The 27,762-nt window shown below is 38.0% G+C and overlaps 1 protein-coding gene across 1 annotated transcript in view; it reads left to right on the forward strand.

Moving 5' to 3' along the window:
• FREM2 (FRAS1 related extracellular matrix 2) overlaps nt 1–27,762 on the forward strand; it is a 120,009-nt gene that overhangs the window by 43,000 nt on the left and 49,247 nt on the right. Inside the window, exons 3-6 of the mRNA XM_048295469.1 lie at nt 18,605–18,751; nt 20,920–21,150; nt 23,841–23,966; nt 24,835–25,086. Coding sequence (XP_048151426.1) covers nt 18,605–18,751; nt 20,920–21,150; nt 23,841–23,966; nt 24,835–25,086 — 756 coding nt within the window. The remainder of the gene's footprint in view (nt 1–18,604; nt 18,752–20,919; nt 21,151–23,840; nt 23,967–24,834; nt 25,087–27,762) is intronic.

The following is a 27,762-nucleotide window of genomic DNA, read 5'->3' on the forward strand; positions in this document are numbered from 1 at the left end:
TGTTTTTAGGTTTAGTAATCTGGCTTGATGGATAAACTGTCAGTTTCATTTAAGAGTTGAGCCAAAGAGAATTTGTTCCTGAAAAAGCACCGAGCATTGCACTGGGGCAGGGAAGCAGCCCTACAGAACACGTCGGGACATGACCGATGGCGTGGCTGTTCTCTTCTGTGTTGGTTCTTACTGCACTCTCCCCACCCCCTTCCTACAGTACCCAAACACCTTTCAGTAGTACATGAGCAAACAGGATTAGCATCTGTCACAAAATGTTCTTTCTTTCATCCTTTCCTTGGGGCAGAAATGTGTGTGCAGTGTAACCTAGCAGTTTTTTTTTTTTTAATGTATTTGTTACATTATTATATGTTTGTTAAAGAGAAGTCAAAGGTGTATACTCTGAGTCAAATTAGAAGATTTGTGATGGTTCTTTATTCCTGGGGGAGTTCATTTCACAAACTCAGACCAGCTCCCAAGTAAGCTGCATTTCCTGCACAGACAGGCTTTACCTTCAGGAGAAAAAAAGAATACATAATATGCCTGAAGAGTATTGACTAGCCAGTTGAACTGGAGCTTTAAGCAGTGTTTTAAATATGCTCAGCCCAGAATAATGAACCCCTTGAAAGAATGGGTTTTTTTGTTTATACATAAGTCAAAGTTCACTGTGAAATCATCAAAAACTGTTTAACAAGAAGACTGGACACACCCTTTAAAGTCTCTGTTGGTCAGATGAATGGGAGTGTTTGGTTATCATTTAGCATTCTCTGTTGACTGAAGGACACATGTTAAAGATATATCACATCACTGTGACCATGAGAAGAGTGATAAAAACAAGTATAGCCCTTTTATTCTGTAATTAATAATAAAAGCAAAGCCTTGCCCTGTGACATAATCCTTCTTTTTGCCTTCAAACATAGAACAATCTGAGTCATTTCTGAAGAAACCTATTCTTGATACATTATTACAAACAACATTAAGCCTAAGTTACCATCATCAAAATCATAAATAGGCCAAATACACATTAATTTTTCAAAGTTAGTATCTTGGACACAATGAAATTTAATTTCAGTCCTTGCCTACCACAAGACCTGATTTAAAGCTTTCAGGCACAATACAGCTCTATGGTAAAAACACTTGCCCTCAAATGTTCAATCCAGTATGTGCTTCCTCACACTTTCTTTAGAGATACCACCTCCCATGCAATGATATCTACAAACAGCGCTTCCTTCCATTGGTTTGCTTGTAAGTTTGCTCTCTTCCATTCCTTCAGCATAATAAACTATCACCCAATTAAGAGGAAGGTTCAAGACTGGTATGTTGTATCATAAACTAGATACACCTGTCTCCAAAGGGAAGTTGGTTAGTGTGGAGATTTTTTAACTCTGAATCAGGTGAGGAGAGTCCTATTTATGGTTTCACAGTTATAATATCAACTTTCATTTATTATTGCAAAGGGCCAAATTTTCAGGCTTGACTGATGTTGAAGAAGAAGACATGAGATTTCCTTCTACTCATTGATCATGGCTTTGAACGAGATATTAAATTCTTTTCATACTCTCCATGATCATTGTGCTAGAGAATATGGTGATTCTCTTGCATGCACTCTCAGGTACTGTTAAAACATCTCTGCATTTAAAACTAACTTGAACAAACATGAAATTATGAGAGAGTTTAATTGGTGCCAGAGGTTAATGTGAAATTTATTTTGTGTGTGTGTGTCTTAGTTACCTTTGCTGTAATACGATCAAGAAGAACAAAGAAAACTAAAGAACACATTGTTCAGGTTCATCTTACTCTCAGTGCATTTTCTTTCCTGCATTTGCCCTAGTGTCTGTCACAGTCAGGAAGATCTGTTTATTCTCTGATATAAAAGTAAATAATGAAAAAAGGATTTAACAGCAAATATCTGTTTTGGGGTCAATCATTCACATAACTTGTCTATATGAATACTTTAATATGCATAGGAGTACTGTACTGAAAAAGCTCCCTTGTGTGTTTGCAGGGGTGGTGTCATAGAATCACAGAGTTGTAGAATGGTTTGGGTTGGAAGGGACCTTAAAGATCACCTAGTTCCAGCCCCCCTGCCACGGACAGGGACACCTTCCAGTAGACTAGGTTGTTTAGAGCTCCGTGCAACCTGGCCTTGAAAACTTCCAGGGATGGGGCATCCACAACTTCTCTGGGAAACCTGTGCCAGTCTCACCACCCTCACAGTAGAGAATTTCTTCCTGATTTTTTATATTTTAAAGCCATTTCCCCTTGTCTATCACTACATGCCCTTGTGAAAACTCCCTCTCCAGTTTTCATGTATGTATAGTAGGTATGGAAGGGGCACTCAACCGAAGCATTGCAGAAAGGAGAAATAATACACAGATCTTGATTTTCAGATGAGACCCATATTCTTTGTCCTTTATTCTTTTGTGAGTTCAAGATGTTAAATGGTTTAGTTAATATTGGATTAATTAATTAATTAATAATTATGGATACATTCAGAAGTGACTCCCTTAACACATCTCTCAAGACAAGGAAGTCTGTGAAAACAAAGTATGTTTTTAATTTCCTAATACTTATCTAGATTTTCATGTTTAACATATTGATACAAGTGAAATCAAACAAAGCAGGCTTCTGTCCATTTAGTTCCTTTTTTAAAATTATACATTCACTCTAGAATTCATTCTTCTGGGTGCTTTATAAGCTACGTGTTTGTGTATTTTTAGGTAGGTAGCTGTCAGTGTGTATATAAAGCACAAGTTTAAGAGAATTAATTTTTGTAGAGGGTTAGATTTTTTTATGTGTGCTTTTCCTGTTAGGACATCAAATCTTCGTTTTGTGGAGTGACTGCTTACCTTTAAAGAGGGTAGCTGGTGGGCAGTTAGATGCAAGGTTGTGCCTCAAAACTGATCAAAATGAGCAAGTTGCAGTGTTTCAGGAAGCTCTGTCCTTCAGTCACATTAGTGTCCTGGCCTGTGGGTCTGATGGAAATGGGCCTTAACAGAAAGCCTGGTTACATGTAGGAATAACCTTGGGAAGCATTGTAAGGCAGGAACCTTTATGACCTCTTTAAATGGTTGCCACAACAACTCCTGGCTTGTATCAGGAATCATTTTCATTGTTGTTAGAAGTGATGTGATTTGTGTCACCATCAAAGTGTGTGTTTCTTGATTTCACCGTACATTAGGTATCAGACATAGGGATGAAGTTGTTTCTTAGTGGAAATAACATGGAAAACTCACTTTTCAGGTTAAGGGCCAGATTTACATTCTAGCACACTGATTTATGTCAGCATGAGGGCTTGCTTTTAGCATCAAGAGACAGCATTTCTGCCAAGCACAGCAGTCCCACTTTCTCTCCACCCCAGGTATTTATCTCTCTGCTGATGCCTCCCTTACACTGGCACAAGCACTGTTACTGCTGTGCCATGAACTCTGGGTCAGGGAAAACACCCAGATTAAAACTAAACTGTTTCTCTCCGCATTTAGTTCTACGAGAGATCATTTCCCTAGAGCGGTTCCTTAAATGGCCATACAACCACTCATGCCAGCTCCAGGGAGGGGAGACAGAGCAGGAGCTGGGACTGAGAGCCTGTGGGGGAACAGGGAGTCCTTGATTTCTTTGGCAGCACTTCGTCTGTATGTGGATGTCCTGGATGCATACAGGAAGCTGTGGCTCAGGGATGCGTTTTCAGTCAGTTTAATCCAATCTGAGACCAACACTTAAATGAATACTGCCTCCTTCATAACATGTCCTGCTCTGAGAGGTGTTCCTGTCCCACCCTGTTTGCCTATTGCTTCAGGCTGCCTGTTTGATGCAGGCAAACATCCACACATTCATCTCAAAGATATGATGCCAAGAGGTAGGGTTTGCAAATTTCCCTTTTAGCAACAGAGTCAGATGCCATGTAACATGTTTGTTTTTCAATCTGCGTACTCCCTTCTCTGAGGAAAGTTTTACATGTAGTTTGTGCTAGATTGAAGACAGGTGAAGTTAGATGACTAAATGCAGGTTTCTGAATGTGTCTAGTTGTCAAAGGTCCCATTGTGGTCCATGAAAAACTAGATGGTACAGTTTGGAATTACAAAACTATTCAGCCAGTGCAAGTGACTTCTTTGTGATGAGTTGAATAGCTCTCCAAACACTGTTGGGCATGTTTCAGTTCCCTCAGCATAGGCCCAAGTGTACTGTGAGGGCTCCAGCCAACCTGCCTGACCTCTGTCCAACCCCGCCGAAGGGCATGGGTTTCCTGTTAATCATGTGTTATACTTGCCAGCTGTCTGCAGATGTCTCAGATACCTTAAAGGATCTCAAATGACCCTGAATACCTATCTTTAGACATTAGGATACAAATCCACTGACTAGTCCTCCCTGGATATAATGGATGCTTAGGATAACTATCTTAGGATGTAGACATCTACCTCATCCAAAGTTAGGTGAAACAAATCTCAATAAATACTTTTCAGAAAAACCTGTCTAACATAGCTGGTGTGTAATTTAATGCAGTAATGTCTCCCTACATAGAGAGTTCTGGAGAGAAAGTGGATGAAGGCTTCCAGCTGCTGCTGGCAAGAACAGTGAAGGAACCGAAGTTACTAGAACCAGCAGGTCTGCAGCCTGGATCACTCCTAAAACAGCAAGGATTTAGGTTGTGATTATAACTATGAGCTACATATAGCTCAGAGTTATAACCCTACTAAGACAGGGCGATGTAAGTGTTGTTATTCTGGTAAAGGGTAGCATGAGTATCGAAGTTCAGTGGAGAGAATAGATAAATGAATTCCACAGACATCAAAAAGAGTTTTCTGCTCAGAATAGCCATCACTTTTTTTTTTTGCCAGAACATTGCTCTCCAGTCTCTTTAGTTACTGGAATATTTGTAGTGAGTCAGGCTGTGTGGAACCAGCAGTGCCCACAGTCACTGTAGTGTCGAGGCCAAAGGCTTGAGGGACTGCTCGATGGTAAAAGTCTGGCTAATGGGAGAAGGAAGGTCAGTGAGTTAAACCAACTTACACTGCAGTATTGAAGGTAGGAGAAAATGCCTGTATTGTTTTCACAGAACATATTTTTCACTCCAGAGCAGGCTGCTTAGTCTTGGTTTACTGACAGAATGTGAAGTTTTAATTATGTGTCCTGGGAAAATGTATGAACTGATTTCTCTTTTCTGTGCTGTGGGAGCCTGCTGCACTCCTGGACAAGGTTCATGAAGAATTGCTCTTGGAATTGCTTCTTACAGGGATTGGAGTGTGAGTCAGGTAGAATGGAACCATTAATACATGAAAAATACTCTGGAGATCTGCAGTATATTTCACCTTGCTTCATCTAGCAAAATACTATTACTGTCCACAATTGTAATATTATTGTTCATGTTACTGATTTATTTTAAACAGCCAAAGAGAATTAATCCTGAGCCTGTTACACAGGTTCTTCCAGCCCTGAATGAAGATTGAATTCTCTGTAAGATGAAAAATAAATCCCAATGCATAACTTCAGCATTTAAAAAAAGGTAAATTTGTCTGGGTATGGTGCTGTGAGCACATTAATTCCCATTTATTTTGGTGATATGAAGTGAATATCACTGGTAAGCAGCTACTCCGGATTCTGTGATGGCAGAGAAGCACAAAAACTGTGGACTGGGTCTTTATCTTAATGAGCAGTTGTTGCTTCATTTGCTTTGGGTGAGCTGCAGAATGAGACTGATTTTGCACACAGAGTGAAGGCACTGTACTCAATGAAGTTCAACTGAGCGTTCGGGCTGGGTGCCTTCTTACATAAGTCTATGTGTATGTACCTATAAGGACTTATGTATACATATATAATTCTTTTGCTTGAGATACATACAGAAAGAGAAGGAAAGAGACTTGCAGTGTAGGAACATACTAAAGAGTATTCCGTGAAAGCAGTGTGTGTCAGTTGTCTTTGTTAGTCTGTACAAAGAAAGCTGGCTTAAGTGCCTCAGGTGAAATACACATGGCTTCTTAAAAATATAGGATATATACTGCCAGGAAGAAATTCGGATTCTTCCCCAAACTTATATGAAAAATGTAAATCTCCATTGTCAAAAAATGTGGTGTCAATTATTTGAGCATATCAGGTGTAAAATTCTTTAGCTTTAACTATATTCTTCATATTCCACACCAGCTGCCCGTAATACATTGGTGTTAGCTTGTACTGTTAACTCATGTTAACTAAAAATTAATATTCATACTGCATTGTTTGCTGGTGATTGCACTTCACACTGGCTATTGGGCAGTTTCAAACCACAGAAATGAATGCTGGCCTTGAGTTCACTGCTGGTGTTTGCAGTATAGTGCTGAAATGCTAGGAATGGAGGGAATTATGGAAATAATATTCTCTAAAACATGCATGTTTATCATTTTTCTTCTCCTGTATTAATAATAATATTCTGGCATAGGTTAGAACATATAAATATTATACTTACTACAGTCAAGAGATTTATACCTTGTTGAGTATGTCTCAGAAGAATTCTAAGCACTCTAAGCTATTTGCTTGACACACTATTTAGTTTTCATAGGAAAATAATGGAAGTTTTCACTGTTCTATTACTGACCCAAATAATGCAGATTTCTTGACTATTAAGTGTCAGAACATTTTGTGTATTGACTCAAATATAGAATTATACAATCATAGAATCATTAAGATTGGAAAAGACCTCCAAGATTATAGAATCCAACTTTCGACTGAACATCACCATGTCAACTAAGTGCCATATCCAGTCATTTCTTGAACACTTCCAGGGATGGTGACTCCACTAGCACCTCAGGCAACCTATACCTGATACCCTTTCACTGAAAAAAATTTTCTGATGTCATACCTGAACCTCCCTTGGTACAGTTTTAGGTGATTTCCCCTTGTCCTGTCACTACTGCTTGAAAGAGGAGGCCAACCCTCACCTTGCTACAACCTCCTTTCAGGCAGTTGTAAAGAGTGATAAGGTCACCCCCAAGCCTCTTCCTCTTCAGACTAAGCACCCCCAGCTCTCTCAACCACTCCTTAGATGATTTACTCTCTAGACCCTTCACCAGCTCTATTGCCCTTCTCTGGACTCGTTCCAACACCTCAACGTCCTTCCTGCAGCGAGTGGCCCAGAACTGCACATGGGATTTGAGGTGTGGCCTTTCCAGTGTGGAGTACAGGTGGACAGTCTGTCCCTGGTCCTGCTGGCCACACTATTGCTGATACAGGCCAGGATGCCATTGCCCTTCTCGGCCACCTGGGCACACTCTGGCTCACGTTCAGCTGCTGTTGACCAGCACCCCCAGGTCCTTATCTGCTGGGTCACTTTCCAGCCACTCTTACCCCAGCCTGTAGCACTGCAGGGGTTGTTGTGACCCAAGTGCAAAACCTGTAACTTGACCTTATTGAAGCTCACAAAGTTGGCCTCAGCCCATCAATTCAGCCGATCCAAATCCCTCTGCAGAGCCTTCCTGTCTCAAGAAGATCTGCAGCAATCTGCTGCATCATATCAGACTTTATCAGTTCTCTTTCCATCATGCTACATTATGCTTCTTTGAAACATTTTACAAAATTCCACAGAATACTTGGTTACTGCTGACTTTATATATATTTATAGGGGTTCACTTGTGCATCAACCATAGACAAAAAAAATTGTACAAAATATTAAATAGTAGATTGCAGAGAATGTTCAGGAATTCACAGGAATAATTTGCAATAAGTTTTGCACTATTTGTATTAATATGGATTTGTGGGGATTTTTGGTTTTTTTATTTTGAAACCAGTGGGTGTGCAAGAACACTAAGTGACAAGGGCATATTTTATCATCAAATTTGATTTGGTGTAAGGAGAATTTTAGATGTTATAAAGCCAGCTTCACTCAGCACTGTACGATACAAGAAGAGAGCGCATGTTTACTTTAAAGTTGAAATATACTATAGCTATAATGGGATATGGTCAAATTTCAGCTGTTAATCTGGAATGTTTTCATCATTATATATATATGTGAGTAAGTATACTTACATGTAGTACAAATCAATATACTTTTATGTCGAACTTCCGTGTGCTTCTGCATAACATTTGTTTTATTCAGATCTTGTTGCATACTTGGTAAGGGAGCAAAGAGTTAACCTAAAAGGTTATAGCTTTCCCATAGAGTGTACTGTCCAAATCTCATTCTCAAGATCTCTTAGGAAGAAAAAGTTTAACCATAGTCAGAATGAAAATCCAGGCCCACTTTCGTGCTATGAGTTTTGCCAGCCTGTTCTCTGGTAGATTTAAATAACTCTTCTGCTTATCAAAATGTGACTCAGAGAAAGCAGTGCCCTTTAAGGACACTGGTGTGAAAACTGGCTATGAAATTTGTCTGATACACATGGCTGGTACGTCTCTAGTTGTTGAATAATGTTAAAGGAAACCTCAAAAAAAAAAAGGTTGGAAGACTTGGCCTCTATTGTATGTCTGTGTAAGCAGCTACTGTATTTACGTCGAAAAGGGCATGTGTTGACAGACTGGGGAGAAAATGGTTTCTGTGGCCACACATGAGTAGGAAAGAGAGAGACAAGTGTGTCCAACAACCTGTAGAGTGCACTGTCAAAAAACACTGAGAGAATCCGAGATCAAATGTACCCTTGTTTATTTCCCTATAGCCAAAACTAAACCTTTTCTGTCTATAGAGCAACATAGGCCCTTACTGAGCTACTCGAGACAGAGCTTAATGAACTATCTCAGAAATCAGCAGGGTTGAGGAGGCTCAGCAGAGCATCAAACTGGTAAAGCTTTGCCTCTGGAGGGGCTGAGTCATGTGGCATTATCCTTTGTGCCATGAAGAGGTACCGGCTCAACTGGAGCTTGTTTGTGTGGCTCTAACAGGATGCACATACTGTGTCTTTCCCCCCTGTTCATGTGCAAAAGCACATTAAGATATCTTGGTGATTGTAGATTGAAATACCTGTTCAATAAAAGAACTACAATGTAGGCCTCTTAATGTAAGCACATACTAGAGCAAATGTGTCTGCATTGAACAGGTAGCTTTTGAGACAGTACACACACATTTCATTTCACTTTTCATTCCAATGTTCTTTAACATAAGGACCTTTATCAAACTTATCCTGAAAGTTGCTCATTAACTAGGAAGTGAAAAGAAAGTGCTTTCCCATGGTTATGTTAGACTGTATTAGCCTCATTATCCTCCCAAGAACTTCTCAGTCGGTATGTGAAGAGGTGAAGAACAGAGGTATTGCTTATATCTCAGCAGCTAAGAAATCGAAAAGATATATTAATTTATTAACATGAGGTAAGAATCATGTCCCAAGGATTAGAAATATGTTTGGACAAAGACATTTCAAGGTCACAATATGTTCTCTTGAGATATTTGAGATAAAGTGTGTAAAAAAACAACTTGTTGTGAGACCTCCTCTGGACTACAGCACCCAGTTTTAAAATCATAGAATGGTTTTGGGTGTGAAAGGACCTTAAAGTTCATCTAGTTTCAAACAGTTTGTTCCACTTAGTCAAAAACCATCTGGTTTCATCTGTTCAACAATTTTTGGAGTGTTCCACTGTAGGAGGTGGAGACAAGGGCAAGAAGGCTCTGCTTTTGTAGGTGAAGATTAGTGAGAATATCCCTTTGGTCACTTTGGATTAGCTGTCCTATTTGTGTCCCCTGCCAAGATCTTGCCACCCACAGCCTACTGAAGGACGGCAGAATGTTGGAGAGACAGTGCTGATGCTGAGCCAGCGCTGCTCAGCAGGAGCCAAAACACTGGTGTGTTATCAGCAGCAGTGCAAACCCAGCGCTGTGAGGGCTGCTGTAGGGCAAATGAACTCCATCTCAGCCACAACCTTACAAATAACATTAGTAGTATTCTCCCTTCTTGAAAAGTCAGGAGACAGTGTCCTACTGTGTGATTTTTTTAAAATAGGCTGTGTAGTAGTCACTTCTTTGGAAAGCTTAAGTCTAGAGTCCACCCTTCCAAGTGACAAGATAGGACTGATCAGTAAAGTTAAAGCAGGAAAGTTTCTCTAGCACAGAGAAACCTACAGCAGGTGGGAAGTCAAGGATCTGATTTAGCAAGAGCATGGACACCTGTATGAGTAAAGTTACATGTGCATATGTTAGAATGATTGAAACTTTATTATGTATCACGTAACTTTTCAGATCTATGTCTAAATAAGGAGTCACTGCCATATTTTTCTTTAGAATGTGTACATCTTTCCAGAGGTGTCTAACAGAGGTCCAGCAATCAGTGACATTTTATATATTGTACAGTTGTCTGTATGAAGATTAATACCTTTGCCATCCCATTTTCTGATGTTAACTCCAGTCATATCCACACGTGTTTGATCCTATAAAACTGAGAAAGAAATCCTGTGAATGTAATTTATGCATCTCTTATGCACCTCTCATTAATTGATCCTGCTAATTAAGACACTGATTTTCTTCTAGAATTAGGGTAAGAAGAGAAAGAAGTATCCTTAAAAGACATCCAGGGCAGAGGCTTTCACAGGTAGCTCTGAGGCAATCAGGAACTAGAAAGGTTTCTGTAACCATCTATACTTACACAGCCGGAGGGCTGCCCAGGCTGATTCCATCTGAGATGTTCTGTGAATCTCACTGAGCAGCCAGTGAGCTTTGTCATCTTCTCACCTCTGCCCTGTGCTCCAGCCTCTGTCATATCCTCTATTCTTCATGGCCCTATGGTCTGTGGGGCTTCTGTGGCATTCCTGGAATGGGCTTCCTGAGCCCATGGGCCTCAGTCTCCAGCATGTTGTTGCATCCTACAAGAAGCAGAAATCCTAACAGGTAGCAAGGGCACTGTCAGATTTAGTGGGGGAAAGAAAATAAATATTTTGAACTGCCGTGAAATCAGTTTAAAGTAACAAGTTTAACACCTCCAGCCAAAAGGAGGAGGTAGGTGATGACAGCTCAGCACTGTGTCATCAACATCATTCAGATTACTACAGGCAAGAGTTTTCCCAGTGACTTTGCAAGTGCCCCCCATGGCACTGCAGCCCGGGGAACTGCCCTGGTTTGTGTCTCAGCAACCTCAGAGGCTACAGCAGGTGACATGTGGGAGGCTGAGGTCATGTCCCAACAGGTGAGTGCTATGCAGCTCCCTTTCAAGAAAGGGTGGGAGACAGCTTTCTCTAAAACCTGATAAGCATTTGTGCTGGCTGGCAAGTTCAAACTGCTGTGGTCACACCTCTGCACATTTCTGTATGAACACTAAGGCAAAAAATGTAAACTTGAGACCAGAGATACCCAGGCCTTCACCTGCCCATATTTGATAGCCCGCAGATTTGGTGGGAAATGGACTTGACTTAAAAAAAACATTGCCTCCTTGGCCCTTGGGAAAAAGCTGAATGATTTTAATTTCTCAATACATGTGGGAGAGCAGTGGTGGGAATCTTCATCAGGGATATTTCAGAAGCTTGAGAGATGCCATATCAACTTAAATAGCTAAAACAGTAATCTCTTTTCAAGGTGAGTAAAATGAGAACCATACATAAATAAGTTGTTAAAATCTGTTGTATAATAAAAACAAATTTGATTTTAAAGATGCAATTATTCTACTGCTGATTTTAATTTAATTGCTATTTATCTCAAAGCATAAGTGAAGATCTTATACAGAGGGGAAGAGGGAGAAAGAAATTATGTGTTGGAAGCAACATACTATCAAGATTGAGTTGTCATAATTTCATGGTCACTTCTGTCCCCTGTCCCTCTGCTTCATGTCTGTTGAGTCTTTATGTCTCTTGGAAAACTCACAATGTTCATACTATTCTGGACTCTCAACTCTACTCTTCATTTCTGAAGTAATTTTGTGCACTTATTTTTAATATTTAAACAGTTTTCTGACATCTTGGCTTGAATCTTTTAAGGAATCTTTGGTTTCTTCTAGTTTTTTTTTTTTTTCCCTCTTGCAACATACATTGTGACTGCAACATGGTAATTTCAGATAAAATAATACAGGAATGTGTTATAATTACTGCCTTAGGAATATACAGTTCTGCTCCTAAGGATAGACGTCAAGTAACACTAAAAAATTGGTCATGATATAAAAAAATTAAATATTAATGCAAAAATGTTTCTTTCCTCAGCAGAACTAATATCTTTGACTACTTTACAAGGCTTGTCTTAAGTAAAGTTAGTGACTTCAAAAGGAATCCCTTTCTGTTCTTGTTTATATCAATAATTTTGTATGTTTTCTGTTTTTTAATCTGCCCTTGCTGAGCAGGACTAAATCACCTGCAAAAGGTTGTAGGTTTGACATAGCTTAAAAAGGATGAAAGGCACCACAGAGGAGTTTCTCTGGTCAAATAATATTAAAAGTTAAATATTTGAGATTACCTGGTACTTCAGAGAATTACTCTGAAGTGAATTAAAAATAAATGTTAAATTAACCTGCCTGACATTTGTTCTGCGTCAGTCAATCGGGCATTTTATTTGTAGTATTGCCAGAACAGAAAAGAAACCAAAATTCAAGTCTCTGGAAGTAAATTCTTATTAACAAAAACCAGTTCAATCACTTTGACACAGAGTTAAAAGAATGCTTTTTTTTTATCAGTGCTTAGTGAGTTATAGCAAGTCGAGATGATAAAATGGAAACACTATTCCAACTTGTTTAGAGTAGGTTTTGCAAATAACAACAACCTCTTTAATCCCTCTTGCATACATTTTCCTCTTAAGTCTGTAAAATTTAAGATTTATGAGTTTGGACTGGGATCTGAAATGGAGAGGAATTTTCTGCAAAGACTGTGTTCAACAGCTAGAGTTGAAAAGTTCAATTACTTCTTCTTCAAGGAAAATTTGCCAATTTGGAACAAAAAACCAGTTTAAAATTCATTGTGAAAAATTAAGAGGCCTCAGTTTCAGATGATACCCACTCATGCACCCTGGTTTTAAGCATGAGAATGATTTTGCAAGCACTGAAATATTAGGCTTGTATGTAGGAGTTTGCAGTAGGGGGTTCTAAATGAAAATGTAATTTAGTGAAAGGGAAATTGGTCTATTCTTTTCCCAGAATAGAGGAATTTCTTAAAATAGTACAATATGAAGTGAGATAATATTTTGGTTGTAATTATATTTCTCCTGGCTCCTGTTCTATTGTAATGCCTTTCATTTGTGAGGTTGCAGTACACTTTTCTGTTACTACTCCTAAGTTGACCGGGGCTTAGGATGTGTCATGACCCTCAGATTTAACACTTTGTCTGAGTAGGCTTTAAACGAAAGTAATTTTCCTATGGGCTGATACATGTGAAGCACTACTGTAAAGGTATAAACCAGAAGAAAAGTCCCCTATGTGACAGTAACGAAGCTGGTTGAGCTAAACCCGTTATTCTGTGAGCTGAAGAAATGAACCTTGCTTCAATCCAGCCGGAGCCTCTTGGGAGAAGTTGTCTGGCGCCACAAAACAAATTAGTAAGGAGAGACCTGAAAACTATTAAGTTTATTTTAAGAATGTGTTGTCAGAGATCTAATAAATTTACTTGTTGCTGCAGGCCATGCATGTATGAAGCCTTAACTAATCCAGGTGGTGTTTGTTTCCTTCAGAGGGAGGTGCAGGGTGTGGATCTTTAGGAAAAAGGTGTTGTGCTTTAGGTAATGTGGGCATTGTTTAATGATAGACGTGACAGCTTGAGTGGTATGTTTGGGTTTTCTCTGTTAATACTCCCAAGGCAATTTAAATTAATTTTCTCATGCAAAGTTAGTTAGTGACTACACAAAGTGCTAATTCATTTAATGACAGCATGGAAATAACTTTATAGTAAAAGAATAGTTCTTCTAAACTGAATAGATTTCTTTCATTGCTATGTTTGAATATTACAAAGATTACTTTTAAAGTGACTAAATTTACAAGTTTACCATATTGCAGTTCAGGACCAGTTGTGTCTTTGAGTTTTCTCAGGAGCCTCCTTTATCAAGAAGACAACTCAACTGGGTTTTAGTTAGCCATACAGACTGGTGGGTTGAACACACTCCCGTTACATTCAATGGAGTGGGTCAGATCATTCCAGAGGGTGATCCAGCTGTTCATATCAGATGTACCTGCAGTTCCTGAAGGTGTAGTTCTTTCCATTCATTATGCCTAGACAGCTAGTTTAAATGAAGCATAACACTTTTATAGAATAACATTACATTATATGAATCCTACCTTTAAAGGAGGATCTCTTGGAGGATCTCTATGGCAGATCACTTGTCTTCATCTGTTGTGGAACAGGAGCCAGTTGGTTATGTTCCCGTGCTCTGGGACCCAAGCAAAAACATACTGTGTTTTGCCAGGAGTGGTTATTCACTGGAAATATTGAACTTGTCGACTCAGAGTTCTTTTCTGCTCAGAAGCAGTGGTCATACAGCACAGTATCCAAAACCAGCAAGTGGATCTTTTGGATTCCCTAGAAGTCGGTTACAAACTAAGTACTTAGTATCCGTAAAGGCTTTCAAACATACACAGTGCTCCAGCATCTTTTTTGGTGATTCAGATTGGGTTGCTCTTTATCCACTTTGCTCTTTCCTTTGAAAACTCATAGTCTCTTGGTGCAGCCAATAGAGTGACAGTATCCTGACTCTTGGTGAACTAATTTGTACAGAGCTGATTTCTACTGAAATTATTTTAAGGCTATGAAATGAAGTGGCTGAAGAGCCGGTGCATATTTGCTTCCACAGTTTTTGTTAATGAAAATCAGGTTAATCTCTTAATCAGAATCCAGTTAATCTCCTGCGGGAGAACTGGGCGTGAACTTGAATTGGGAATTCCTTAAATTGACCCAGCATGGATCTGCAGACTGCACTTGGAGGCATCCTTAGGGACGCTTAGTTGAATTTTATGAGGATCCAGATTTAATACACACTAGCTAACCTTGACATTCATGTCTAGTCTCTCACTTCCCCTTCCTTTTTGTAACAAAGCAGCTACATGGTATTCCTCAGATACTTCTTCTGCTACGTGACTTCAGGAATTTGCTTATTCCGAGCCCTGGCAAATGTGACCCTTCCAACTTGTTTCTTGGGGGTAGACATAAAACAGAAGAAAAAAAGAGTTACAGAAACTACTGAAAGATGGAAATTGTCTGCAGTTCACTGGATACCAGCAATTATACTCCAGGCAAGCTAAGTCCACAATGTTGGGAAATGTGTGTTTTCTCATGAGAAGTCAGAGAAAGCATTGTTTTAGTCCCTAATCACTAGGGGCTAGTTTAGGGGGTTCTTTTTGGCTGTTCTGCAAATATATTGAGTTACAGTGGCAGATAGAGTGCAGGAGGGTGCAGAGTTCAGCAAGCTGTTTTAGTGATTGGGTCTATTTTAGTATACTTGAAAGACACTTACAAAGGTGAAGCATTTTAAAGATTTTCTAATGGAGTAAAATCATTAGGTTATCTTATGCATTGTTAAAGTCAATTCAAAACTTTCTAGTGGCATATGTTTTATGCTGGGTTTACTTAGGCATTTCACTTCTGCTATTTTCATATGAAGTTATGGCAGTTTTGCAGGATATTCGCTTTCTGATGGTCAAGCAGTTGACTGACCAGGTCCTCTTCCCCCTCCTCTTTTATTCATGTTGTGTAACCGAAACTGGTTTTCCCAGATGACTTGATCTTTTTAGGAATTTCTTGTTTGATGACCTCTGTAAAAATAATATATCACTGTTTTCTAACAGGCAAACAGTTTCCAGGACTTCTATAAAGACCAGTTCCAGGTTACATCTATCTTTGACTTGTCATATGCAGGCAAACCTTTTCAGAGGGTTTTGTCCTCAAAAGTCTCAGTCAGTCATGAAGTCACTTTGTGATTCACCTTACTCTAGATCCTTACCTTCAGCTCCTTACAAAGTTTTTAAATGTGTCTCACAACTCTTGCCATCTCATTTCTCATTAATATCTCACTGCATCACATCCTTCCTAGCATCTTCTGATTTAGCACTGCTGCACTCAGATCTGTGGCAAGATTCAGGAAACAAGTTTTCATGCCTCACTTTAGCAGCATCTTGCCAACCACATCTCATTGACGCAAAGTTACTTTGGATCTACCTTGTTCTAACACTGCCCTCCTTTTTGTGTAGTTTTAAAAGTAATGGCTTCCCTCTCCGGACTTCTGATGTATTTGTATTGCCAGTACTTATTTGGGAGAGGAATAAAAGCAAAACTGTCATTGGAGTATAGTAGCTTAATGATTTGCCTAGCAGCTAAATGTCTGACTGTGCCTGAGGGCAGTGCTTGGGAGCAGTGCACAGTCCATCTGCTGATAGAAATATTATTGTAAGGCAGATACTTATTTTAATAGTGAACCAAATTAAAGTGGCGTGTACAATTTTATTTCTGCGATTTTATAATTTCTAAAAGCTATATTTTTAATATTCTTTACAGACATTATGTTGTGTGGTGCTTGGCTCTACTATGTTGTAGCAGTTTCACCCAGATCAGGCATGGGGGAATTCATCTTACCCAGCATTAGATGGCTGTCAAAAATGTGTACAATGTAAAGCATCACAACAGGAGTTTTTAAAAGCTGATGAGGAAAAATGCACATATTTTTGCATATTTTGGGGCAAAGCTAATCTCATTCAAAAATAGATGCCTAAATTAAGTCATAGCCTTACAAAATGCCTCTTTCCTGGGTTTGGCTATAAAGAAAGTTTAGGATTTCTATCCCCAGAATAAATTTCTGAAATTAGGCAAGGTGTATCATATGCCTCCTGCTCTGTTTTCTCAGAGGTCTGTAATAATAATAATAATAATAATAATAATAACAACAATAATAGTAGTAGTAGTGGTAGTAGCTAATAATAAGAAGAACAGCGGTTTTATTCTTTGGGACAGTGGACTGTGAAATGGCTTGTATAAATAAGAAAACATGTCTTCTGAACATGAAAAAAAAGCATAAAGTGAAGACAGATATTCTGAAATACCTGTATTCTTTTCTTAAAATTTTAAATCTGATGGGTTTGGTATTGCGCATTCTAAAAGGTGAACATTATATATTTCAGGGACAGAAGTAATTCTGTAAAAATGGAGGCTTACTGTAACCCCCCTCTAATACTTTTTTGTTTGGTTGTTGGGGTTTTTTTATTCTAAGGAAAAAAAATAGAAAGAAACAGCTGAAAGCAAGAAAAATAGGTGAAATGAAGACAATACAAATCTTTTGTATTGTCTTTCTTGTGCTTTATTTCTTCCTAAATTTCATTCATAAGATACCTGTATGTAAGATGTAGACTGTGTGCCTTTGCCCACAGCACATTTAACTTTTAAGTTCTTTGGATAAAAGAACAAATTATGCCAGATTTTCTTTTGCTTTCTATCCTCTAGTTAGAATACTTTTGTCTAAAAGTATTCTGCTAGAAAATTTTCCTTTACCTGGGCAGTTTCAAATATCTGACATTGTCATTTCTATTAAGCTCATGCAGCAGTATTTCTTCTCACTAGTGGTATTAATAGGTTCTCTCTCCTCTAATAGACAGTAAATTTCCATTCTTTTTATATCTCAGAAACTTTTATCCTTCTGTTAAATTATGGTCAAATTGGGCAGTGTGTTCAAAATGGCACATAAATGGCTTTTCTCACTGGATTAGAGAACAAGATGTATTCTGCTATGTTTGTCCCCAGAACTAATGGGAAGACATAACATATGGCTTACCTAATGTGAGTGCTGTTGTAGTTACTGCTGTAACACTATAGCTGCTGGCTCTCTGCGGTGCTCATTAGTTTTTGATATGTGTGTTTTTAGCCTTCCCCTTTGTCAGTAACAATAGAGATCAAAAGAGCAGAAAGGAGCAGGGTGAGGAGTGCAGGGAGATACTCCAGTAACCATTTCCCTCCTTTCGTTTACACAGTACCTTTGCCTCCATGTGAGATTGCACAACTACAGTTCCTGGATTTTTCTAGTAGGCAGGTCAATAAAGAAACATAGAGGCTTATCTCTGAAGCAGAGTGAAAGCATATGGAGTGGCTGCCTCATTTTTCAAGAATGGAAGAAACTGGAAGGGATAAACCAGCCTTCATTTGTCTCTTCCTCTAGTAATTAAGCCATGAATTAATTTAAATACTTAGATATGTCTCTCTGCTGTTCAGAGGAATTACTTTATTCACTGACTTGTGTGCAGAAGTGTTGATTTCTAAAGGAAATTTCTTGCACCTTTAAGATAGCTGTTACCTGAACAAACCTTGTTCTGTAGCAGCACCTTGTGGGAAGGAAATCAGACTACAGTCTCTCACACAGGCCAGCATTCCCAGAAGACAGTTGCTGAGTGAGCATCTGCCATCAATGAGCTGAACAGCTTATTTTATTGTTGCTATAGAACTTAGAGGAGTCCAGAGTAATAAAAAACACCTCCATTAGGATGATACACAGAAGGCATCCCAAATACATTCTTATTAATTCTTGATCTTCTTCTCTTGAGAAATAAGAAAATTAGGGTACTATGTCTGTATGCATCTAAGATAAAATTTGCTCCTATGTACAGCAAATGTATTATGGCTGAGTTCTTCACCTGTTATTTCTTAGTTTTAAATCTTTAAAACCTTTGGATTGTGATGTCCAGATAGATACACATCTTACCGAGGATACAAGATTGTATTAAGCTCAAAAGACAAAGTAATCTTTAACAAAAAAGAAAGGTTATAATTATGTCTTTATAACTTTGTTTTGCAGGAGGCAATAAGCTGAAGAATCAACATTTTCGCCTAAACTGGGCATGGATCTCCTTAGAAAAGGAGTATTACTTAGTAAATGAAGACTCCAAGTATCTTGATGTTGTTCTTAAACGGAGAGGTTACCTGGGAGAAACCTCTTTTATAAGTAAGTTCACTTCTAACCTTACAGTTGCTTCTATAAATCACTGCCCCACCAGTTGATATAATGTATCAATAGAACGGGATCGTATTATAGTTGTTTCATGCTAAGCAAACTATATTCAAAGGCATATGTTTATTTATTAAAGAGTGTATCTTTTATTATGCTATGCGTATGATTTCTTCAGTTATATAGAGAAGTCTTCCCTTTTGCGGTTCTTTTTTGTCCTCTGCAATTAATTTTTGAACAAACAACCCAAGACACCGTCCTTCTTTCTTTGATTTGATTGATACCACTGTTTATTTGTTTCACAGAATACAGTTCCTGCCCAGATCTTCTTTTCTCTGAATTGAAAAAATACAGTTGTAGCAACCAGAAGGACAACAATAAACATATATCATTTTCCAGGAAGGCTATTGTGAGCTGGTCTGACCAGCAGCTACAAGCATTAGGCTCATTTTCTTCACTCAGTGTTGGCAGTCAACTGAGGCTGATACAGGAGGTGTTGAAAACTGTTTGCAGTGTCTGGGGAGTGAAACAGTGAAAAAAAGGTTGTGTTATCACATTCTGCAACCTCACACCTGTTTCTAGCTTCTGGATCTGTTCCCATCTTCTGATGCATTTGCACCAAGGAACATTATCCTTGTGCAATTTCACATTGAAACCCATGGTGAGCTTATACTGCTTAGATGAAACACTCAATTTAAAGCTGTTTTTGCAGAGATATGTAAGCATTTGCCTGTCAAGTTTCTGGTTAGAGCTTTTTCTGATTAAAAGTCTGAGTTTCAGGTAGTGAGATGCAGTTGGGACACCTATTTTGGCATGAGATTTAGGGGATATAGACCTTAACTAACAGGATGTAACTGAAAAGACTGTTTTGAACAGTGAACTAACTTTGATAATATATTCCTTTTAAAGAAAGAAAACTAATGGAAGAGATAAATTAAATACATAGTTAAGGATGTATGGTTTAAATTAATTACTATAATAAATTACAGATACTGATGTGGCTTCTGATGCTTCAGATAGAGTGTTTACAAAATCTTCCACCTATGGATTCAAGGTCAGTTTCAGAATTGAGCTGACTGAAAATTCAGCAAAACCAGATTAACTTGCCTCCGATTACCTTAATCCTGCAAATGGAATTGCAGAATTGGAAAGAGCATAAAAGATACTGGTCAAGATGATTACTGGCCTTTCTGGTCCATATGCAGTGCCAAAGTGGCTGAAGGTTTATAGGTTATATAAAATATTGGCTTTGACTTAGGATGAGGCAGAAAGACAGAAAAGCAAGGCTTGTAGGGAAAGGTGATGTGTTTCAATACATTAAATAGTGCAGCTGGAAGAAACAATCAGAGAAGGGAGAAGTTTTAAGTTTTTTTTCTGAAAACCTGAGAAAAGACTTTAAGACTTCAGTGTTACTGTGGGATTTAAAGAAGGCCAAATGCATGAGTTGGAGACAGTTCTGAAATACTGTCTCATTTCCATGAGGGTTTGTCAGACAGCCTTAAACTGTGAGTGAAATGCCTGTGAAAACCTGTTTTAGAGCAGTCTGATTCTGAGGGTGGAAGGCCTGTGCCACCTCTGTGGATTGAGTTGTTTGAATTTTATCCCATGGACTTGCAGCTTCAACTTCACCTGAACTTAATGATTGTCATTATGCAAACACTGAAATAAGAAGTAATAGCTTTTTAAAATGCTTACAGTGATGGCAATGAGAGCAATGGTTCAGGTTTTGCATCTTCTTTCATTTTTATTCAGTACATTTTCCTTTGTGTCATTGTGTTTTCCTTAGCTTTCTCTTTAAAGACTGAACTTTCCAGGGGTGTTTTTATTTTTTCTAAGAAAAATAAGTATTTTCTAGGGTTTTGAGCAGGAGGTTATTTAGATGTTCTGGAAAAGAAGATAACCCAGAGGGCTAAAAGGAGAGAGAAAAGTCTGTTGTCCCTTTTGGACACCCGTAATTGAATTATGGGGAAATGGAAACTTGATTGTAACTTAGGAGAATGTAGTGTTTTTCCACCTCTGTGTGTGATACCCAATATAAAACTGATTTAGCTTGAATGTTCCCAGGCTGTGAAAAGTATATTTTTCTACATGTTTTTTAAAGATGACACAATGAGAGAAATATTACCAGTGATGTTTTTAATGACCTGAATTTCTGATTTTAACAGGTATTAGCACCAAAGATGGAACTGCCAAGAAAGATAAAGACTTCAGAGGAAAAGCCCAGAAGCAAGTGCAGTTTAATCCTGGTCAAACCTTAGCCACATGGCGAGTGCGGATTTTGACTGATGGTGAACATGAACATTCTGAGTCCTTTCAAATTGTTCTTTCTGAGCCAGTCATGGCAATTCTGGAATTTCCTGCTGCGTCCACAGTGGAAATTATTGACCCAGGAGATGGTGAGAACCTTTCCAGAACTGTACTGGCAATATATGCTATACCAAAAGATAAACTGAAGGACAAATACTGTGAGTAACACTGGATACTAAAGGTTACCTGTCCTCAGAATATTTCTGAAGACAGATTTTGGCATCAGGTAGCCATTTTTCCTCTATCATTTTAAGTGCTTGATGAATAGCTAACTCAGGTAGCATGTTTTTATGAAATACCTGCATTTTTTTGTGATATGTTATTTCTAGGGGGGTTGTTTGTTTTCATTTTAGGCATAATGTGTTATGTGTTTGCAAACAGGACGTAGCTGCAGAGTTGGCTGGAGGCTGACTTGATTTACTCTTCCATGAAAATTGATGTGGGAGAGGATGGTACAGGAAAATCTAGGCTGCTTGCTCCCAACAAGTTTGGGTCTTGGAGCAAACTATTTGCATCAGTCAGGCCTTAATATCAAGCTGAGAAGCTCAGTAAGTGTAATGGTCATTAGACCAAGTGTAGTTCACGCTGTGTCAAGAGCAAATAAAATTATGGGTGAATATAAACAAAGAAATAAACTGATTTTAAAAAGATTTTAAAAAGAAGAGCTAGAGCATGCTCTGGTTGCTTTGTATCTTTTCATCTGCATCCAGACACTTGAACCCATGGGCTGTGGTCACACAGAACTGTCCTTAAGAAATCTTTTAAGTCCTGGATGACCGTAACAGCTTGAATTATATAGTCTTCCCTAACGAACTTTTGAAGAGTGTTGAGCATGGAAATTCTCAGAGGTGTCTTAGTTCCTAGTTACAAATACAAGTTAAACCAGAGCTTATCTCACATCCATATTTAGTCACTAAGAAAAATAGTGCTTAACTTTAAAAGCAGCATGTATGAGACACAGAAATAACTTGAAAATGTGTTAATTCCTTTATCTTTTCTATGATCAGTAAGATAGCAGAATTCAAGGTAATTAGCAAAGTCTTCTTTTTGCCAACAACAGTATTTTATATTTCTTACACTAAGATAAAATTTTTACAGTCCCAGAGAATTCGTAGTAATTATACATAAAGTGACATTGCATAGGAGAAAAATCAAATGCACGGCTGCAAATCAAAGGATATCTACAGGAAACTAGAGAGAGAACTTTGAGGGGGAGGACTGTGTTTCCTAACAGTGTTTTGAAGCTGAGGGTTTACCAAGCTCACTGAATAGGAATCATCAAAAGTTTTATTCTGCTTCCAGTGAAAAATTCATTGATTTGAATGGTGTCGTTCTAGGATCAAAATAGTGAGCTTGTTCAGAAGGCTGTACCAGCCTCTTGGTGTATGGGACATTACTTAATGTTTTATTCCAAATATAGATTGCATGGGGATGTGGTTTTTTTATACTAGCTGTGATGGTGTAGCTCATTCTCCTCCAAGCTTTTATGTTGTTCATAAGGTCTGTTAAACTTTTATAGTGCCATTTTACTTGTAGTTGAATAATTATGAGAAAGAAAGAGAGAGGAAACCGAATAAATCAGAATCCTGCATGTTTTGGAACGTTAGAGTTTCTCATTTTGCCAACTAAATTCTAAAGGGAGAAACAGAAGGAAAGAAATGTTGGGGGTTTTTTTTAGGGCTGCCTTTTGCTTTACTTTCAAATGAAAAAGTAGGGATCTGATATTTTTCACATTGAATTTTTGTCTTGCCAGAATAGTGAGTAGTCCAGATCTTATCAAACCTGAATTACAGCATTTTTAAGGCAGGCTTTTGACCTTAAGTCATGCTAGTAGTAGTTGGAGAAATAAAACCTGGAACATGTTTTCAAAGAAGCCACCTGACAGTTTTCAGAACACTGTTTGCCCAAGTACTGTGAAGTGATGAAAAATTTGCTTTGTGCAGTCAGCTGATACCACTTAATTTGATATTACACAGAATTATATTCTGTTTAGGTTGCAGTCACACTAATGAAACTGTAAAGGTGGTTTATAATTATGTGCACAGCCACCTTTTGTTCTTGAGTTTTTGAGAGAACAAGAACAAAATTGATCCTGAATCCCAGTAACAGCATAAAACCCATCAATCTGATTGTATGAGTATAAAATAATGAAAGAGTTCAGAATATATCTTGGTCAGTTTTTTTCCCAGAAAAATGGTCTGATATTCCTTGGTATTATACATTTTAGTGTGAGATTGCTCCTCAGACTTCACTGGCTGTATTGGCTGGGTCTTCTTTGAGTAAAACGGGAGTGTAACCAACTCAAATCAAATGTTCAAGTCAGAGGAAGATGTCAAGAGCTCAGCCTTGCTCCTCAGTGCCAAATGATTTTCATAGTTATCTTGATGCAGTAAGTTAAAGAATGGCCTTGGTGAACCACAACCTGTGTGTGAGCTATGCCATTGATACTTCTGTAGTTAATAATTAAATACCATGGAAATAATAAAAAGATAGACTTTGTGAACAAATTCTCCAAACACTGTCTTGCACCATTAACCCTAGATAAACAAATCAGTCACGTTAGAGACCACTTAATAAGGACTTCTGAATACAGACCTAATGATCTGATTTTCTTTTCCATTTCTGAAATACTAAGAAACTCTACTTCTCTCACCCTCCAGGTTTTACTTAAAATTTAGTGGCATTGCCAATAAATGCAAGTTACTTGTTGCACTTTAGAATATTCAAAAATGCTCTTAGCTAATGTACAGGTGACTTTATGAGCTTCTTTTCTTTTCAGAATCAACAGTCTTTATTCCTCAGTCCACCTATAGTATTGAAGAAGATGTTGGTGAGTTATTTATACCAGTCAGAAGAAGTGGAGATGTGAGTCAGGAACTGATGGTCATCTGCTACACACAACAAGGTAGTAGAATCTACTATAGAATAAAAAAATAGCAAGAGTAGAAAAGAGACAGAAATTTTAAAATACTTATTCCATCTATTTTATAATAAAATTGTTTATAACTCTGTTAATTACCTTTTCATCTAAATATCTTCAGTCTCAACTGGAAATGTATACATCTCTGCAATCTGTCTAAGAGTATTACTGAACAGTTTAAAAATCATCATGGAGAGGTGAAGAGGATCTGTGTTCTTTATATGCAGCCCCATATATCTGAAAGTGATGAGAACTGAAAGCACTGCAGTGATTGCCCAGGCTATCCTTCACTTGTTTGTATCTTGAAAAAAATTATACAAAATAATATTGCTTAATTGCCATACTTCTCCTTCATCTGCCTTTCAGTCTCTTACTAATTATATGTGTGCAGGGCATGGGGTTTCTACACCTGTGGTTTTATTGTTATTTTTCATCTGGAGGGCTGAAGCAATATTTTATGTAAAGTGATCTGGAATCCAAATAGTTTGTTCTCATGAAATTCCGTCTGTTCTTTCACTGGTATCTTCCATACGGGTAAAATATACTAAGGGAGTTAACTGGTAATCCTCACAGGGGCTATTTTGTCAGTCTGTCTCTTGTGGTAGACAGTATTCCTTCTGACTGAAAAGGTGCAAATTATCTGAAGAACCACACTCTTCCATTGTATCATATACAGAAGTAGCTTGTCCATGGATCTCAGAAGCGGGTCCATGGACCTCTGACCTTGTCCACAGCCCATCTTATCACCAAAAAGTAAATAGAAATTAAAAGACAATGAAAATAAAATCCGCCTCTGTGAGGAGATCCTTATAACCATGGTATGTATAGTGGCTGTTTTTCTTTTTTGGCACAGGAACAGCATCTGGCACTGCCCCAACCTCTGTACTTTCCTACTCTGACTACATATCCAGGCCAGAGGATCACAACAGCGTTCTACGTTTTGACAAAGACGAACGTGAAAAAATGTGTCGGATCGTCATCATAGATGATTCCTTGTATGAAGAGGCTGAGACCTTTGATGTGTTTCTGAGCATGCCCATGGGTGGAAGAATTGGTGCAGAATTCCCAAGCACTCGCATTACCATTGTGCCTGACAAGGATGATGGTAAGGTATCATATAATTGAAATGATATTCCCAGTTCAGGGCAGAAACTACAAATAACATCACATTCAAACCCACATGTAGAAAATGGGGTTTGTTTTCCTTCCTGGTGGTTAAAACACATGCTACTTCCATCTTGAGATTAGAAAATACTACTGGAAGGCTATGTAGGTTTTTGAAAGTGGTTAGTATTGCTATTTTGTTGTTTGAGGAAATCACATGAGCAGTGATTCAGAGCAAGGAGCTGCAACTTTCTCTTCTGTCACATTAACAGACATAATCCAATATGTCGCCTTGCATGGGCAGCCTTGTTTCTGTGATTCTGAGGCGGTGTCCACAAAGCCTTTGGGCCCACTCGATCATGCTGCAGAGGGCCCCATTGGAAGCCCTCATGGAACAGCAGCCATCTAGCAGCTCCTAAGAGGCAAGGCCTTGATTTGATGCTGCATTTAAATTTCTGCCTAGATGTGCCCATGTATGCTTCCTATGTCTTTTTAATAAAGTAAATATTCAAATGACTGTAATGTTGCTTTCAAAATAGTCTCAGTAAGGAAACGCTGACAGAATTATGGCATTTGTTCAACTGGTTAATAGCTCTGAGATACTGCTTTGAAAGGGACATGTCTGGTGGTGATTAGAAAAAGATGTGTGACTAAGGCTGAGTAGAATCAGCACACTGTATCACCAACTGCTTTCAAAACTACATGTATTATTGCTGCCTCAAGCCTCTCCTTTAATGCTTCAGCATTGGTGTGACAGCTCTTTTTCTAGGAGAAGTAGCATAAAAGCTTCCTGGTACAATTGCCCTCATTTATGCATGGAGTTAGGAACTGACATCTCAACTGTAAATTCTGTGATAGGACTACTGATAAGCTATTTTAGTCTTCTCTGTGAGGCCATAAACCATCTATTGTGACACTGTCATATTTCCGAAAGACTAATGGGAGGAATTACATGGTACAGTATTCTTTGAAAGTCTGATGCCAAAACAGACCATTATTATCAGCACAGTGATTTCTCTCTAGGTAAGGATACAAAAGGCAGCTCTTAAAGGCAGGAAGTCCACACCTATCTAATTGCCTCATAAATACTCAGACTGCCTGAAACTTCTCACCTGTAATCCTGTGACAGAGGTGACTTTGTTTTCTCTGTGGAGCATTTGGGTAATCATATAGTGTTAATGACTACAACAGGTTGAAAAAACATGTCATGTAAGGTAAGAGAACATATATTGAATGCAAGCCAGAATAGAAATCTTTATCTGACTTTGCTATTATAGCAAATACAAATTTATTCATTTAGGGGCTTCTACAACAGTTTGATTTGTATGAATAATTTTGGTGAATTCATGAACTTCAAAGTTTGTACGTAGCAGAGTATAGAATATTTGGAGAGTAGCTATTAAAAATATATATTCACTAAGAAGCTGATTACCCAAATTTTGAAGGTGTTCTGACTGCTTAAAATATATATGAAGAGTTTGGGATGGAGAGAATGATTCTCCAAGACATTATTAGTTAATATCAGAGATGAGCTGAAATTAGACCATCTAACTTCAATGGGGATCTCAGTGACTCCCAGTCACAACACAGTATAAAACTTAATATTTTATGAAACTTACACAAAATATTAGGGAAGTTAGTGAGAAATCTCCTTTAACACTGCCATTAGAAAGCAGAAGAAGTAATTTCGTTTGTGTACCAGTGTTCAGTTTTAAGTTTCTGCATTTATGAGCACAAATTGCCTCAGTGCTATGAACTTTTATACACAAATTATTTTTAACGAAGACTAATTTTATGGGATTTAGTAAAAAGCTGGGGAAGTGTTTGGGAAATTAGAACAGAATATTTTCATTATGTAGCAGCTGAAATAATCTATGTTGGTAGGAGTAAACAATATTTGGGATATTGAAAGATAAGAGGTCTTTAAAGGATAGATTTAGAATAATTTTGCAAACATTCACTTGTCTTTCTACATCCAAAATGTTGCATATGGGTATTTGAAATGATGTAACAGAACTCCTTTTTAGCTTTCTGTATCAGTGGAAGAACTCCCACAACGAATTCCAGAACATGCAAAAACTTACCAACAATTCACTTACCAGTAAAATTTCCTACCACATTCTTTTTAGTCTGCGTAAAAATATAAAGCATGGCAACAGAAAAGTCTTACGTGTTTTGTTTCACCCGAGATCTGTTGCACTGTCTGTTCTATAAAAAGCAGAGTACAGACTACCGAGTAGATAAATTGTAAGTTACACCTTGCATGTTTATTTATGCATTCACACACACATACGAATAAATATATACATGCACATGTTTATGTAACATGTGAACAATTTAGCACCCTGGCAGTCATGATTGAAATTCTGCATAAATAAGCAAAGGATTTTAAGCAGCATTGGTTATTGTTGTTTGCAGTGTACAAAATTAATTTTAATAAGTTCAAACAGTGTGGTATGTGAAAGAAAAAGAATATTCTTTAGCTTTTAACAGTAAAATTTAATTAATAAAACGTCTAAGATAAGAGGTTGGTAGAAGCTTTAGCACAGATAAATAATAGCCTATCAGCTGTAGTAATGCTATAATGCTAAATTCTCTGGTCCACTTTATTCTCTACTTCACATCAACTGATATATTTTTTTCATTGTTTGTTTAAATTCATCTTCTACTTAACAGA

This window comes from Corvus hawaiiensis, chromosome 2, assembly GCF_020740725.1.
Source record: "Corvus hawaiiensis isolate bCorHaw1 chromosome 2, bCorHaw1.pri.cur, whole genome shotgun sequence".
Classification (NCBI taxonomy): Eukaryota; Metazoa; Chordata; class Aves; order Passeriformes; family Corvidae; genus Corvus; species Corvus hawaiiensis.